This window comes from Fistularia commersonii, chromosome 3, assembly GCF_037954325.1.
Source record: "Fistularia commersonii isolate RoL2024-O1a breed Wild chromosome 3, RoL_Fcom_v1.0, whole genome shotgun sequence".
NCBI lineage: Eukaryota > Metazoa > Chordata > Actinopteri > Syngnathiformes > Fistulariidae > Fistularia > Fistularia commersonii.
The window spans coordinates 6,637,271-6,654,428 of NC_141286.1; the positions used below are offsets into that span (position 1 = coordinate 6,637,271).

A 17,158-nucleotide genomic window follows, 5' to 3' on the forward strand; every position below is an offset into this window, starting at 1 on the left:
TCGCTACTCGCGCACAAATTCCCTCAACGCAATTACATGGAGGGCAGAAATTGCATTATATTTACACACTTCACCGGATGTGTTCAAGCTCAATAGCGAAAGGTTGAAGTCTTGAGTCACAGTAAGAGGTTAATGAAGATGCAAGACGTAACAAACAAATACTCAGCGACCTCCCGAACCAGCCAGCAGCAGTCTTGCATCACCTCCTCGGCCCTCGGGAGACGATACAGACTCACAGAAGCACAAAGGAGATGCAGCTGTGCATCAGGCCCCGGGGATCCGTCCCGACCGTCGCGCGGAGAAATCTCATTTCGGAGGCCGCGCAGTATCAAGCTCTGTTCGAGCGCGTTCAAATTGTGCCTCCTTACAAAAAAATCAGCCGGAGGAAGTAGGAACACTACCAGCGGACATCTCTACTATGAAGGATACTGTTTGTCTTGGAAAGCACAGGCCATTTGCATTTGAGGAACAGACAGATCTGTCAGGTCTGTATCAGAGAGAGTTATGACTTTGGCCGGAGCCTCTGCCAGTAAAAAGCACCTCCACTCAATCTCTTCCCGAGATGGATCCCATGGCAGAACAGAAAGACGACAGGCTTGTCAGCCGTGAAGTGTTTCCTAAGTAATGGCTCCCCGTTTTTTCGAGCCAAACCGAATCTGCGCACAGGTGTTGGATAAGACGTTACCTAGAAGGCTCTGATGCAAATCCCTTAATGACACAACGTCTGTGAAACAGTTTGTCAGGGGATTACGATTGTTTTAAAAGGATTTGTTGATGTTATATTTACTCGATAAATTAAGATGAGTGAGGTACTCTTCGGCCGTCATTGCCCCCCCAACACACACACACACACACACACACACACACTCCCCCGACCGTTCCATTTCTTCACCCGTGCATCATCGAGCAGACAAAATTCTATCACGCGCCGCCGCGAGCTGTTACCCATCAAATCCACTCACCGTCCAACAACACGGAATGGCGGTGACTAAAATGATCAAGATGAAAGATGCAAATGACAGTTTGCGGGGGAAGAGTTTCTTTGACTTTTGCACGAGAGGAGACGGTCGGGGTCAATCAATCAGACGGTCTTCTAACCTCGGGCAGGTGTTACGCGTTTCTCAAACCAATGGTGTTTACAATATCCTGATGAACTGGCTTGGAGACACCGCAGGGACCAGCAGGCTGGTGTTGCGTGGATTATTGCTCCTCAGTCATCACTCCGCTATGCCAATAGTTTTCTCATTTCTTTACCGAGACCGACTCCAAACATGGGCTGCCACGCACGTTGCGCCGCTATTTCCAGCTTATTCATGAAACCGGTGACTTCATAATGTCTTGTTCTGATATTTCGTGGACACACGCTGACTGTTGCTTGTGTTCTCCCCCCCCCCCCCCCAACCACAACCACCACCCCTTCCCCGACATTTTCTGGAATTAGTTTTTTTTTCTCTTTTTTTTTGCATGAAACACACCGAGAATCAAGAGTGTCTGCTTATGCTGAAAACCACCAGCTGCAGACACACAGACACAGAGACCAGGTAATTATCTGAGCACGTTGTTTGCTCTTCCTTCGTCTCTTTCCTGACTCTTGCAGATAAGTATGCTCTGCGTCCATGCAAATGCTTGGCAGACAGTTCGGTTCCTTCTGGAGGGGAGTGCAGGGTGTGTGTGTGTGTATGTGTGTGTGTGTGTGTGTGTGTGGTGGGGGGGTGTCTCTCACTCTCTCCCTTTGAAAGTGTCTTTTTTCCCCCTCTCTCTCTCCCTTTCCTTGCTGGCAGCGGTGTCTGCGCTGTTGGCAGGAGTGACCAGAATAAAACAGCAACACCAGACATAGAGGAGGAAAAAAAGCAAAAGTGATCCAGTGAACCAGAGTCTTTGCCCTCTTAATTACGTCGTTTTTTTTTTTTTCTTTCCTTTTTTCACCCTTTTTTTTCTCCCTCCCTCACTCTTAAAGACCTCGGGGTTAGTGCTAATTAGCTAGAAGAGAATAAAACCAGCTGATCCGGAGAGGGGTGGTGCATTTCGGAGCGAGATGGCTAACAGAAACATTTGTTTGCTCGTCTATGGACTCTTCCTCTTAGCAGCGATTCAGCCCTCTCTTCAAGGAGGTAAGTGTGTGTTACAGGTGAACCCCTCGCAGCATCAATCACCAGAACAAGTGCAATCTTTATTTTTAAATTTTGTTTTCCACTTTTTACACAAAATATAAAACTTGGGCTGATTACAAGACAAGTTTTTTTTTTTTTTTTTTTATAATACTTGTCGGTTACCATGTGTCAAGCTGGAACTTTGCTGACGCCTTCAATATGATATTTGCAACTTAGTGAGAGCAGTGATGCTTACTAACACTTAATGATAGAAATAAAGCATTTTGTCCAAGATTTTATTACATTTTGATTCCAATTCGAAAGGGAATGACTTCTTTTTTTCACAGCAGCCACTGAAAGCCATGCAAGATTCGATTCAAGCCATCCTGTGCACAATTACTGAATACTTGCTCCGTCGCGTCACTCTGGAAGAAACACAGTTTTCTAGATTGAGAGGCGGTTCATTCTTATCGCCATATTTAGATGTGAATTGCCAGCTGGCGGGAGATTAATCTGGTTTTATCAATTTTTTTCCCTCCTGAGACAATTCAGATTTCTTGATCTGTATGAGAAAACTCGTGTTAAGGAAATGCATGATTGATCACCACTGACACTTTGTTATTCTTATGTGTGTTGGTTTCTGATATTTTGTGTTTAATTGCCATGGGTCTTCACACTCCTTTCAACCAGAAACCGTAAATTTGCTATGCATAACAGTTTAATTGCCCCGGTGAGACTTATGGGTTTTATCTTTTGCCTGCTACCGTTTATGGTTGCTTGAATTTGGTTCAATCCAAGTAGTTAATAAAATATAAACTGGTTCCCTCAGGTAGCTATAGTGACAGGTCACAATTATTTGATTTTCACCTCACCGCAGGGATTATTCCATGAGAAATTAATTGCAATACCCAAAGAAAATCTTTGATACATTTAGAAAGTTTGGTTTTCTTTAAATATTATAATTTTTTTCATTCATTCAAGTTATGACGAGACCTCAGTTTGACAGAAATGTCCATCATGTTTGTCCATAACTAGAAAAGCAGAAAGGACCTCAAGGTTCGAGGTTGTTCGAGGTTGCTGTATTGCGGTATGATGAATTTTCTATAGAAAGAAACAATGATGCGTGAAGGATTGATGCGACCGAAATTTTCTCAAATGCCTGAAAAAAATCAAACTCAAAAATCCTTTCATGAAAATTCTAGTCTAATTTTACATCAGAGTTATTGGATGGCTAAGATATTTGTCCTTTCAATCGGACCAACACAAGCGAGTTGTCTAGAAAGTTTGGTTGTGTCTGCAAAAAAAAAAAAGAAAAGTTGGCCAAACATTCTTGGGAAATAAGGATGAAAAACGTGAGAAAAAAATCTTTGGGAATGCTTTGACATCCTCTCTGTCTATATGTGATGTCACCTACTTACAAAGGTCATAATGTTAACAAAGGCGAAGAAAATCATTTACAAATCCACCCACTGCTACAAAATTAATGGGTTCTTTTTGGCCCGGTCATGAGTTCAGTAAAAACAAACAAAAAACTTTTCGCGCAATCCCACTATCACACAGACAGTAAAAATAAAATGTTCTCGCACATAAAAAAAAGATGTTCCTGCTTTGCCAATGTAACTTGTAAAATTGTAAAACAATGTAAAATTCTAAGTCATCGACACCCGCAAAAGTTCAAATAAAGATCGTAAACAGTTGTTTACTTGGAATCTCAAATACTGGGTCATGCATTTTAAGAATTAGACCGTTCATCTGCTTCCCACACACACCCCTGCTTTCATAGTATTGTTTATTTTTATTAACATCCTCACCAAGTGCGAGAAGTTACCCAATGGATTGTTCATTTAGAACTTCCAGCTTATTTCGACACACTACGGGAAAGGTCATCTCCGTGGCTTTCTTGCCATAGCTTTTCATTTTTTAGCTCGCACCCACCCATTTTTTTTTTTTTTTCAACCTTATTTTGATTTAGTTCTCGGTCTGCGTTTTGGCAGAGATTCTGAGGTCTTCCAAAAACATGTTTAGCATCTCAAAGCATTAGAAGCGCTGGAGTCGACCCCTTCCCGTTGTATTTGTTTTCTTGAAAGTTGTTTATAATCTGTTTCTTATAGTGTCCGTGGAGCGCTTCAGATGAATGGATAAACTCTTTAGATTCCTGAAACAGTCGCAGACCATTTAAAGTCTTACTTTTCCAAGCCGGTGTGTCGGATTCCTCTGTTTCAAGGTTGACGTGTGTTTACCGGGGTCGTTTTTTGCGACATAATCGGCAATCAAAATATTCTTTCGTCCCCTCGCGAACTCCCGTCTCGATGCCAGGGTGTTTTCCTATAAATTTCAAGATACTTTTAGACGAAAAACAGAACACACACACAAAAGGGAAAATGGGCCAGGAAGTCCAAAAACTTTGGCTCGGTTTTGCACAGCCTTGAATTAGAGTGAGCGTTGACTCCATCCCCAAAATTTCTGCGGCTTTCAAACCAGCTCCATCTGTATCTCTGCTGTTGATGTGGTGCAAAGGTTAATTATCGAGTAATAATACAAACCTCATTAACACCCAATCCTCCCGTTAAATATCCCTGTGCGGGAAATACCTCTACGCCTGTAAAATTCCCAACTTGAATTGTGATAAAGGCCAACTGGGAAGTTTTACCTTTGAAGAGTGTAAATGAATTTGTCAACTGGAGGCTCTTGATAAAAAACCCCCTCCCCACGTCATTTCATCAAATCATAAGTATTAGTTTTCTTCTTTCTTGCTTTCTTTCTTTCTTTCTTTCTTTCCACTAAAATATTTTAACTGGCATCGGAAAAACACCCCGTTCAGATGGCTTTGCAAGTAGAATGACTTGTTCGCCGAAAAGTCAAGTTTTCAGTCGAGATGGAGCAATAAAATAGTTTTAATGTTTCGTTCAATGGTCGATATTGGAGACCGCCGAGCAGACAAATCATTTTTATGTGTCGTGAAAAGAAAATCGGGGTCAGTGTTATTCATTTTTTGAAACGTAAAAAAAATGTACAGCTGCAGCAGTGATTATTGGCCGCGTGAAAATGAACAGATATATTTTATCGCCGTAATAAACAGCCGCGAAAATCCCGTTTGAATTAGACAAGTCGACCTCAGCGTCCCAATTGAGACCCAATGCTGGAGGGGAAGTTTACCTTTGACAGTTTCATTCCAACGGACGTCTTGATTTTCAAATCTCAAGAGCTCCGTGCGTAAATCAAATGTCTTTTTCAATGTTGCCGTCGTTCTGCCGTCATACAAGGTCACGCTAACAACTAAAAAGCGAGAAAATGTCCGTGCTCCCCTAGATTTGAGTCTAAACAGCATATCTGCATTTTCAAGTTTTATTTTATTTATGCATATTTACCTTAGTGCACTTTGTCTTCATGTAGAAAACCTCAGCAGTTAAGGGATAAAGCAAAAGTCATTACTATTTTTCCTTTCTTTTTTTTAAATGGCAACAGTTAATGGCAAAGTGAGAGGAAAGGGGGCAAAAATAGCTGCTCTGTTACCTCAGTGTTTCAAGAGACTTAAAGAGGTTGTGTGATCTTTTTTTTTTTTTTCTGCTGCTAGAAGCCAGTTTGCCTCATTTGGCCTTGGCAGCATCGAGCGCCGAGACCTCAGAGGAATTTAATACATTAATCAGTGGCTGACAATCCCCGGGGTTTGGGTGAAGTGGAATGCAATCAAGGCCGATTGGATGCCATGCCTCGGCTGTCAGAAAGCACTAGTGATGAATGTAGGCATTATCCGACGACAGCTGGTAAATACCCAAAATGCTTCCTTGGTGATTGATGATGATAGTTGATTCTCCAAAAAGTGGCGCTTCAGGCTTTGTCGGTAGTGTGTGTTGCGAGCACCTCTCTGGATCTAATCCCCCGGCTTTTTTTCCTTTGTCGGTGAGAATGAGTAAACGACAGAAGGCTGGACCGGCGTGACGCAGTGACACGTCGGCGCTCGGCAACATCGAAATTAATCGTTATCCCGTCAATTATGATTTTTTTTCCACCAATCTGTGTTCACAACCTGGGTACATTCTTGGGACCGCCACATTGGTAAACTGTCAAAATTGGTCAACCAACTAAAGTTATGTCGTAAAGGGATGGTGATCCAGTCAGAAAATTCGGTCTGGTGCAGACAGACCTACTTTGTGCAGGGTGTGGAAACAATAAAAAAACCGACATGCAATATTTGATCTTTTTTTTTTTCCAATATATTTTTTTTAAAGCTTCCATTGAATAAATAGTGACAATTTCAAGCTGCTCATAAAGCAGGAACAGCTTGAGCTCTCCTATGTCACTTTCTTGTAAAATATTCCATGCTAAGATGCGTGTAGGAAGAGGCATCACAATGTTGGGATTGAATTTTTAATGCCTGTAAAATCAAAGTTTTTTTTTTTTTTAAGCTTGGACCCTCAAAGATGTTGAACCTTGTTGTTGTCGAGCATTTTGATGCTATTCGCGGTGAAATTTGTTTCTCACTGAAGCTGTAGAGTTTGCTGTGGTGAAAGAATTGTTGTTTTCCAGTATTCATATCTGTACCGGCGGCCGCCGTTGGAAACGGGGGGGTCAACCATTCTGTTTACAATTTTACAATCCAAACTTATTGTCTGTCTGGATAGCTTCCATCTCGCATCAAATTGTTTCCAACGTTATGGCTTATGACGTTTTTTTTTTTTTTCCCATCACTGTCACCATAACTACTGTGAAAGGCTTTGCAGGCTTTAGAGAACAGGTCAGTGATGAGCCGTCTTTATGGACGCATAAATCCAAAGAACTACACTCTCCGGGGTGTAACACAAATCATTTTACTATTGGTGCTTCAACCTCTGCACAACTCTCCGACTGTTTAATAGAATGCAGTGACTTCATAAGTCGAATGTTGATTTGATTCCAAAGCTTATGTTTCCACTGTCTGGGGATTTGTCATAAAGTCATAACTTGTACATACAGTATGAACGCTGTTTGAGTTATTTGGTGGAATTTCACATAGTAGCATTTTATCACCGTCGCGATTAATCACTAGTTTAACTCGTTGTCTCGAGTAGGTCCAAACTCATAGGATCATTAAAAAGTAACCGAACAATCATCCGCGTTACGTTTACCAGCCTCAGGGTGACCAATATTTCACCCTCTGACATGATGAATTTGTTTTGGCTATGCAGGCAGGAGTTTTTTAAAACAGAAAAGGTATCGCTCGCAGCGGTTTTCTGTGATTCGCTGTGATTTATGGCATCGCGGTTATTTCCCTCGTGCGGGTTTTTTTCTTATCGTTTTGTTTTTTCGACCTAGAATCAAAGCCTTTATTTTTTTTAATCGTCACGATAAAGCTCCTCGCTGGTCGTTTGCGGCACAAACTGCCCGGCACGGTCATTTTCTGAATGGAAAAATAGTAATAGGTTACTTTGATTACAGAGCCGAAGCCAGAAAAAAGGGGCGTCCGCTTTTGCACTCCATCAAAGTCTATGACAAGCAGACATGACGGCACAGTCGAAACTTTAACTCAAAAATCATTGGGTTTACGGGATTAATCACAACTTTACGACATATTTTGTGAATCACGCTATCGTTCAAAGTTGTCAATGGAGAAGGACGACAGCTACGCCCTACGTTTCCAAAATGGCAAAGCCAAGGGTGTTGAAAACACCAATACCAAGGTGTCCACCTCCCATTCTTTTAAACAGTCTACCGTTTGACGCAGCCTCTCCCACTCAGATGTTTGGTCTATGATCAGCGAGCGCCAAGTGTCCAACAAAGTAGCACATTAACCGGGATGATTTACTCCAGCCTGCGAGCGGCCCCCACCAGACCCGGAGCTCCTGTCAGGAATGTTGCCACCACTTACTGATGTCCAAGGCTCTTCTTGGTTTACAAAGAACAGGACATCCTTGTAACGTTAGTATGAAAACATTTTTATTGTAAAATCCTGGATGATGAGTGATGAAAAATGAAATCTGGTGATAAAAGAGTCCCGATTCAACACATTGTTTAAGCTCAGTGACGAACTAAAATGAAAATCTTGAATGATTTGTTTATTTTAATTTCAGAGGAGGTAACTATATCCCTGCCTCGCAGAGAACTGCTCAGTCCTGCCTCGCCGTTGCTCCCAAACCAAACGGAAGAAGGTCTTCGACATCGCAGGGCTGGTCGGTGGCAAGCAGTGGTGTTTTTATTTATCTTTTTTTGCATTGCTGCTACCAAAGAACACGTGGCGTCATGTCAAACCTTCTTTTAAAATGCCCGTACATTTAAAACGCTTTCAGGCGCTGTGACAGTTCAGGTCGGATACGAGCGCCTCGCGTCTGACAGGGCCTTTCAGGTCCGCTGGATGTTAACATGGCTGGAGGGAAATGAACGGCGATTAGTGGAAACTGTCCAAACGATTAGCAGAAATTGACTTAGCATGTTTTTGGTTGTTGTGAGATCACTAAACAGCGCCACTATTGTACTATCACATAAATGACTGTGGGAACGGGGTCGTTGTATAATAGGCTTGCTTCACTCCGCTAACGTAATTTCACATCGTTGGGGAAATCTTTTAACCACAGCTCTGCTTTGGTCATGTTCAGCTCTTTTTTTTTTTTTTTTTTTCTGTACCTAAACCACCGCTATCGCAGTGGCCTTTCTTACTTTACTAATCCGGTAACGATCCTCTGTCCGCTGTCAGCTTCCATTAAGGCGGTAATAGACACAGCACCCAGCGGCAAGCGACCGAAAAACAGCGAAATGAGAACCAGGTCTTCTAAATCCTTAAAATATTGTCATCTGGGGGCTGTGTGTCCGCGCGCCAGTGCATACCTCCCAGTGATGCTTTGCTTCGGAGCGGCCTAATTGAGACAAGGTTGGGTCAGCGTAGATGGAGTCAGAGGTGTAATGTTAAGATGGACGCGCCCGTGTTGGATTCGGAGGTCTTTGGATGTTCAGAGACATCTTTCCTCCCCTGTCTTCCAACGCGCAGTGGAAAACAGGCCTTGTGAGGGTTGACTGATAGGAGGCCAGCTGTCACACGCTTGATAACAGGCAACGAAAAGGCTGCCAGAAGCCCCAGTGTTTGTTTCACCGCACTGTTGCTCTGGTTCGGAGCATGGGAGCTTCCCATGGAAGGCAAACCGAAACCTCACTTCTCAGGTGGCCGTCGCGTCATAGACGAAACGCTTTTTCCTCGGGAGTTTCCAGACGGCATTGGTTTGAATAGTAACACGTCCAAAACGAAGCACGGGAAGCGTTCAGAGCGGTAACCGGGCAACGCTGGTAACATGCTTGTTAAAAATCGGCCAAAATCAAGAAGAAATAGCCTTCCAGATCACAGAGTCTTTATAAAAAAGAAAAGAATATGATGGGGGAAGATACCGGGAAAAACATTCAACGACGGGAAGTCGAGCTTATCCTAAAATTCTCTTAACTTCTCTACTTTTATGAACCCGAAAGACCTTATCTCATGTAAATTAAAACATCTTAGGCCCAGTTCTTCTCCCCGCGGACCGTGATTCACGCACGCGTTCACAAATCACTCACGTTTTCATTCCGCTGGCTTTATTTCCGACTAGACGCAATAAAACGGGTCTCCAGCAAATTGCTTGATCCAAGACGTTGGACACGCTCCCGTCCCGTCAGATGATAGCGTCTGGCCAACGACGTCAAACCATCAAACAATTCATAACAAGAATTCGATAAGCTCAGACATTGTCATACACGACCTTTGAGGTTATTCACTTTTTTCCCTCACAACATGTTGTTTGAAATAGTTTATTCAGCTGGAAACTGAATACCGATCATGATGCAAAAACAGTGTTTTTCCCGCTAAAGGAGCCGCTAGTATTTGTTGGACATAGCCTTAAGTAGGCTATATATCTTATTAAAATATGCGGCATATGCTTACTACGGATCATGTACGTGACAAGGACCGAAGGCCTTAGGGAACTTTCCAAAATATTAAGGGAAATATTTGAATTTCCATATATACAATAAGACTCGAGACTATTTCTCGGAATTTAGGTACAAACACTTAACTTTGAATTATCATGTAGCTGAATGGAAAATATAAACTTTTATGGGAAAATGGTCTGCTTGTTATCCCTTTCCTGAGATGATTTGGATGAGCAGAGAACCAAGAAGGCATCCGGTGCAAGTTAGCTTAGCATAGCTAACGGCAGTCCCACATATCAAAAGCCTTCCTCTTTCAAAAGTCCAAGATTGCAAATTTTTTGACTCATAATAACTCAGCATAAAGCGCAATTGATTGGAGTTTGAGCAGATTTGTCAGTATGCAGTATATGTAAGAAACATGACTAAATATGAAAAGTTACCGCCCTTCTTTTAAAGTGCATTTTATTCAAACCCTTAAACCTGTGCAAAGTTAATTTGGGAATCATTATGGAGCATTTAAACTTGCTCCAAAAGGAAGGATAGGAATATCAGTCAAATGACCTCTAAAATCAATAGAGGAGCAAGACATTTCAACTTCCATATTTATTCATTTATTAAGTTTAGTTTCTGTTTTCATGTGAAAATTTGTATTTCATTCTATTGATAAAGAGACCGCTCACCGATTGGTCACAATACGTAAGCTATGGAGGTAAATATAGAGGAGCATCAGGGAGACAAATTAATTGTTTAATGTTTTGATGAACCTTTGTTTAAAACTGCTAAAAGATAACCGATAAGACAAACAAAGTCCGCCAAAGTAGGGTCTCCCAATACCAGCCAATCATAGGAGGTGATGCTGCAAAGTCACTAGATGCAGATCCAAATACTTGTGCATCCTATCGAGGCTACATTAGATACCTTCTGTAAACATGTAAATACAAATATATATATATATACATATATATATATGTTTATGTATATGTATATCTATAGAGACCTTGTCCAACGGGGGTATCTCAAGTGTAGTGGTGCATTAAAATCATTTAAAGCGCTGTCAGTATTTGTTTTTTCCTTTCATTTAAATCCGTCACCGCGCATTCATCAGCTTTTCATCACTGCAGTGAAGATGAAGTAAGGTTTCTCTCCCCCTCGCCCCGTACACAAAATCGAATTCCAGGAATTCCCCCGAAGCATATAAAATGTGCACGCATACCAAAATAAAGGGAATGTTAGGATCTTTAATCTCAACTCATTGTTTTTTACGATCTTACGTGAGAGATATGTGTTGAGTTAATTGTGGGAGCAACAGGCTGTTCTTTTTTTTTGATTCCTGAAAACTGTCTTTCTCAAACTGAGGGTTTATCTTAAAGTATCGTAAACGTTTTGGAAGACGCAAAAAAAAATGCGAGTGTGAGTTTCAAAACTGTCTAATAAATTCAGTTTCACTTGATTCCTTGCACTCTATAAGTCAGTCTTGTCCGTCTTTTTAATCCCTCCATGATCCCGTTGGCCTGGTTTAAATCATCAGGGATGTAAAAACACAATGTCGACTGGATTTGAAAAAAAAAAATCACTAAAGACATTCGAACTTTACAGAGGAGGGTCAGTTCGCACGGCGGAGGCAGTCGTGACCCCGGTGAACTTAGTGCACTCTGTGGAAGGTGTACGGTGGCGCGATGGGATTCGGGACAGGGGAAAAGTTGAGAGCAGACACACACTCCCTCTTGCCTCGCTTGCAACGCCGAGACAGGAAATCCTCCTTTTGATTGTGAAATGAAGGAACAATAACTCCACCCTCGCTGTGCGCCGCCTGCACCTGAGATCACTGCCTCCACCGCAGTGACACCGAGAGACACACATTCAGAAGTGCGGCGCGAACTGGACATTATAATGCACTAATAATTTTCTATTAGGTCTTTAAACGCTTGCCAGCAATGTTTTGTGACAAAACAGGCTTTCCAACACCCACAAAAGTTGAATCAAAATCTGAATATCTCAAAGGATTTAGATGACAAAAGCATTTTTTTTCTTTGTTATCTTGCCCTACATACGCTTATATAGTTATCTGTCACTAAAATTGATTGAATAACTGGAAATTGCAAAGTAAAATCATTTTCTATAAGCTCATTTCAAACTTGCCGGCAAATATTTCCAACCTCCACAAAACCTTTGGTTTAATCAAAATCTAAACATTTAATATCTCACAGATTTTAGACAAAAAAAGCAATTTTTGTGGTTCAATCTTTGGTTGAATCAAAATCTAAACATTTAATATCTCACAGAATTGAGAAAAAAAAGGAATTTTTGCCTTCTTTATTCTCGTCCTTAATATGCTTAAATAGTTATCTGTCTTTGAAAAAAGACCACCTATTAAAACAGGGTAATTTGAATGGTTTCGAGCAGGGCGTCAACTTGACAATTTGTTTTTATTTAATTAGGCTGTTTATTTTATGAGAGAGTTGTTTCTCAGCTACAATGGATCCACATCCATCCAATAATGAAACCCGGCGCTCCGGCCAAGGCAGCTGCTACCACAGCGAGTGAAACAGACCTTTCGCTTGCTTCTTTCACATCGGCGGTCATTTTCCTATTTTTGCGGTGACCTCTTTTGTCAAATGATTTGTAAAACCGCCCCTCACGATATAACAGTCAAACACATATCGGCCCTTTGGCGAGGAGAGAGTTAGTCAGTCTGCGGCGGTAACGCGGACCAAAAACGCATTCCTGCAGCTGTAGAGACGAGTTAAAAGTTGTCATGTGTCCCAGCTGCCGACGGGCTCATTTACATCCTCCGAAGACACGGCCGTCACCGTAATTGTTCCAAATTAGCACAGTGCTTCCTGCTAGAGGAAAAAAAGATAGAAAGGAAAGTCATGCGAGCCAGATCGGAGTTTTCATTTTGCTGCTTTATACCTCGGAGACTCCGTCAGGGAGCTGCTTCTACTTTTCATGCTTCCTCAAAAGATTTTTTTTGTCCTAACATGTCGTTAGCATCCTATATATGTTTCCATTTCTTTGAAACCGTCCAGCATTTAACGCGTACAGTATGTTTCCTTTTCTGGCACCTCACGGGCTTCCCCTGTTTATTCGTCCCGACTGCTCATCATGCTGCCTCTGACGCTACATTAAAAAGAAATCTGACGTTATGGCGGAAACCCATTGAATGTGTCAAAGCTTGTTTGTAAAAAGGGGCAAATCGTCCTTTAGTGCCACGGAACAATACGTTAGCGCACCTAATAAATTGCGCTCGGTTTCGGTTCTGACACGCCGCGGTGGTTCGTCACGATTTTTCGCCCAACTATGTCAGACATTTGTACTTCGCAACGCTCTTCCTCCAAATGTACTCGGCGGGCGGAATGCAAAGCACATATTAGCCAATAAACACATGAACGGCTTTACCATGTGGTTTAAATTAATTGGTCATCCAACACATGTAAGAGCTATTAGACCCAAAAACCGTAGTGGTCCCGCAACCCCGGCCGCTCCATTTTGTTGTGTTTTCAGTGATGCAAACCAGGTTTCCCCCTCAAAAAAATGTGACTTTGTAATCCTGGCCTCAGCTCTCGAGCCCCAATGGATTTAGTTGTTAGTTGTCCCAGAACAACTGCAGTCTTTTTTTTATTTTTTTATATTTTAAATCCACACTTTACTTTTATTTCCGTTGTTCCTTGTTCGCATCAGGCCACCGTGTCTGGGTTCCAGAACGAACATCGCAGGAGTTGCTCCGGGCTCCGGCCAAAAATCGGGGGGGGGGGGGGGGCGGGGAGGGGAGGCCAGGGGATGTAGGTGGGGGTTGATGGTGTCCGCAGAACTCGAAGCAACTTTCTGAAAGAAACACTTCCAAATGCAATACCTCATCAGAGTGAAAACAACTGGAATTTTCTCTTAATCAAGCCAATTTTTTTTTTTTTTTTTTTTTATAAGAATTTCACCCTGGCTTCTACCGGGGCCGTTGTGTTCACATTTCATTGTGCACCCATTCCCTCCCATGACCCCGGGCAGATGTGTATGCCAAGGACAAACTTCAGCGCTGCTGTCTGGGTCACAAATGATGGATGTGTTACAGAATGTTTGTCCAATAAATGGGGTCATTGTTTAGAAATGATGTTTAGAAAAAAAAAAAAAAAAGAAAACCTATTCATGGCAGTTAACTGTTTGGAGACGGGTTTTGGGTTTGTGGCAAGAGTGGCTGCTAGAGAGTGACCCTTTGCTGTCCCTGCTGTGTGACAGGGGTGTACGTACCACCTGGTGCTGGGACAGGACCAGGAGGCGCTGGACCAGGAACTGGATTCTTTCCAGGTAACACTTCCCTCACTGTCTGCTCGCGACGTGTAAATCAGAATAATTTTTTTTTTCCCCCTCAGGAGACTTATTGCTGTCAGATCACACTGCGATAAAACACAGTAATGTGTAAAGACAAATGAGAATTGCAAAAATTGTAATACACCTTGTGTTGAAAAGTACACTAGTGAATTGCCAACTTCCCTGTTTTTTCCAGGGATCACAGTTGTTGTTAAAGTGCTATTCAATATTATTTCGGAACTGAACTGAAAAATATATGTTTTGTATTTGTTTTTTGTTTTTTTCCCCACGGCGACCTGTGCAACCCAAATCACAAATATAAATAAAAAGTAGCACGTAAAAGACCGATTGCTGCAAATGAGGAGGGAAACCATAAGGAAATCCTCTTGTTTTGTTGTCTTCCCAGGGTCTGTCGGTGGAGTCCCTCCAGACTATAAACCAGCTAAAGCTGCAGGTCGGTAAAAAGAAAAGACATTACGATTATCTCTATTATTTTTCTCCTGTAGAAAATGTTTCGGAATTTCATCTGGTTTACCGTGAAACTGCGAGGGGGGAAGGAGCGTGATCGAATACAATTTATGTCCAGCGGAGAGACAGGAGTTTTCTTTGGAAAACGAGATGAGTTTAACGTCCACGAGGTTCCCATTTTGACTTAAAATAAAGATTTAGAAATTCACCGTCTGCTTTCATATGAATGGTCTGCAGCCTGCGCGATTTAAGAATTCATAGTTTGCCGATGTCACGTTATCTTTTGACGTGATTCTAACCAGTTCATTGCATTCAGCAGCACCGGGTTAATAGTTCAAGTTCTGATTTTGGGAATTTGAGGGTTTACACTCAACTATTACTCATGAAGAATCAAGTGTTGGTTCAACTCTCCATTCTTTGAAGTAAATCATACAAACTTTATCCCAACGGTTTATCTTTTAAGTGTAATATTTTACCTGCTGCGTGTTTTAAAAAGAATTGAATTTTATTGATATTCATGGAATTATTCTCCCAAATCTTCAGTGTTGCTCTCTGCGTGACCTGATCATTTTTTTTTTTTTTTTTTTTCCGAGGCTTCTCAGCTGGATATCCAATTTGTTATACGGTTCATACGCTTTCACACATTCATAGCAGATGCTATCAAGTCATTGCTTCGCCAACGCCGCCGCCAGTTAGGCACCGTCCTGGCATGGTCTCGGCTGCCTTACCGGTAGATTTTTTTTGGCTTGAATATTCACACCACACAAGATTTAAATAATAATAAACATTTAAAGTTTATTCAGAAAAAAGCAAAAAAAATAATAGAAAATAAAACAAAAAGAAAGCCTTCGCCATAGAGTTGTCAACGCTCAGCTTCGGTTTAATCCGATCCGGAGGAAACAGATGGCGGGATACATCGTCACGATCTAAGAACAATTTTGATGTATTGTGATTGAGGCGAATGATGTGTTCACTGTCAACGAGCCAGTCAAGTGTGTGTTTTGAGGCTCAGAAGCGTGAGGTCAGCGCTGATTGCGGTCTGTCCGTGTGACCCCGGCAGCAGGAGGTTACGGAGCTGGCGGACAGGGAGCGGGCCTGGGAGGCCTGGGAGGCGTCGGACCCGGTGGCTTTGGCTTCGGAGGACTGGGAGCAGGTATCAAAACCGTAAAACTTCGCGGGTAGTTTATCGTCGTGGCGGTTTTCGTCAGCCGACACCTAAAAGAAAATCGTACGCATAAAAATAAAGTGTCTTTTGACAATATTTCAAACCATTAAAATTTTGACCCGTATACTGACGTGTTCGATGTTGACCCCTAAGAAATATCCAGGGGTTGTCCGGCCAAAATCAACAAAACTTACATTTTTTTTTTACTTTCTTCCCACAGGACTTGGTGGAAAAGCCCCAAAACCAGGTAATTAGGAATATTTGTGCTATTACATCCTCCGGGAAATGGTGCGAACAAATGATTTTTTTTGCTTTTTGGCTAAATATATCAAATGTTTCGAGAGCCCGTTCGACTTTGCGGATCCGAAATATCTTTGCGGACGAAAAGAGAGGGGAGTAGGAAGAGCGCTCTGCCGATGAATGTTTGAGCCACATAAAGTTCACAGATCCAACAGTTGGCCATGGGCCGTGTAGCTATTGGGCAGTGGCTAAAAGTAAACAGTCTTTTGACTGGTTGTCACCAAGTTTTTTGTTATCGCCTCTGTTATCATCGGTATTGGTTTACACTGGCTTCGCAGCTGGTCGGGACGTCCCGATTGGGTGGAACCTCTCAGAGATTCCTCCGTTCCCTGCACCTCTGGTCTACAAGAGTGATGATTGGCAGAACATTGAGGAACATCAACGCCCTGCCAAAAAATAGTGCCAGAGCACTGATTACTGTTATTTCAATGTTGGACCCTCACAATATCTGGAAACCTCCTTGTTGAAATTCACCACAGCCCTTCTCTTCCATAGTGGAGCCCAAATATTTTCCTTCACTGTATTTCTGTCCGCACCGCATTGGTGCTTTAGCGTGATGTTTAGCTATCGTTTAATTTCCGTAAGCAGCGCCGATACGATCTCGGCCCCACTCTCTGTTTTCAGAAAGATAAGAAGCCGAGCAAACGCCGCGCAGTTCCTGATAACACACTCGCAGAAAGGTCCCTCTGCGGGGCCACACCCCTACCCTCGACCGAGACTGGCAGGAGATCCAGTGTGTGAAAATGACCCATTATCCAGCATTCGGTGGAAGTTGCTTTTGGCCGGGGTTAGCAGAGTATTACTTCGAGAGGTAATCAGCAAAGTTTTATGTGTCTGCCTCTCAAACTCTTTGCGGTGGCAGCTGTGGCTCTGGAGGCAGTGGAGGTCATTAACTTTCCGGGTCCTTGATTCCTCGATGGTCGTTCTGAATAGCTACTGATTCCCCTTCTTGTGAATAGATGAAGTT

The 17,158-nt window shown here is 42.3% G+C and overlaps 1 protein-coding gene across 8 annotated transcripts in view; it reads left to right on the forward strand.

The window, feature by feature from the left end:
- Positions 1-1,686: 1,686 nt before the first annotated feature.
- The window catches only part of elna (elastin a), a 58,781-nt gene continuing 43,309 nt past the window's right edge, over positions 1,687-17,158 (forward strand). For 7 of the 8 annotated variants that reach the window (XM_086143134.1, XM_086143140.1, XM_086143175.1 and 4 more), the window contains exons 1-5: positions 1,687-2,111; positions 14,187-14,255; positions 14,665-14,712; positions 15,787-15,879; positions 16,112-16,138. In XM_086143134.1, the coding sequence (XP_085999260.1) occupies positions 2,036-2,111; positions 14,187-14,255; positions 14,665-14,712; positions 15,787-15,879; positions 16,112-16,138 (313 nt within the window). In that variant the 5' untranslated portion in view covers positions 1,687-2,035. The remainder of the gene's footprint in view (positions 2,112-14,186; positions 14,256-14,664; positions 14,713-15,786; positions 15,880-16,111; positions 16,139-17,158) is intronic. The other variant, XM_086143148.1, reaches the window with a different exon arrangement.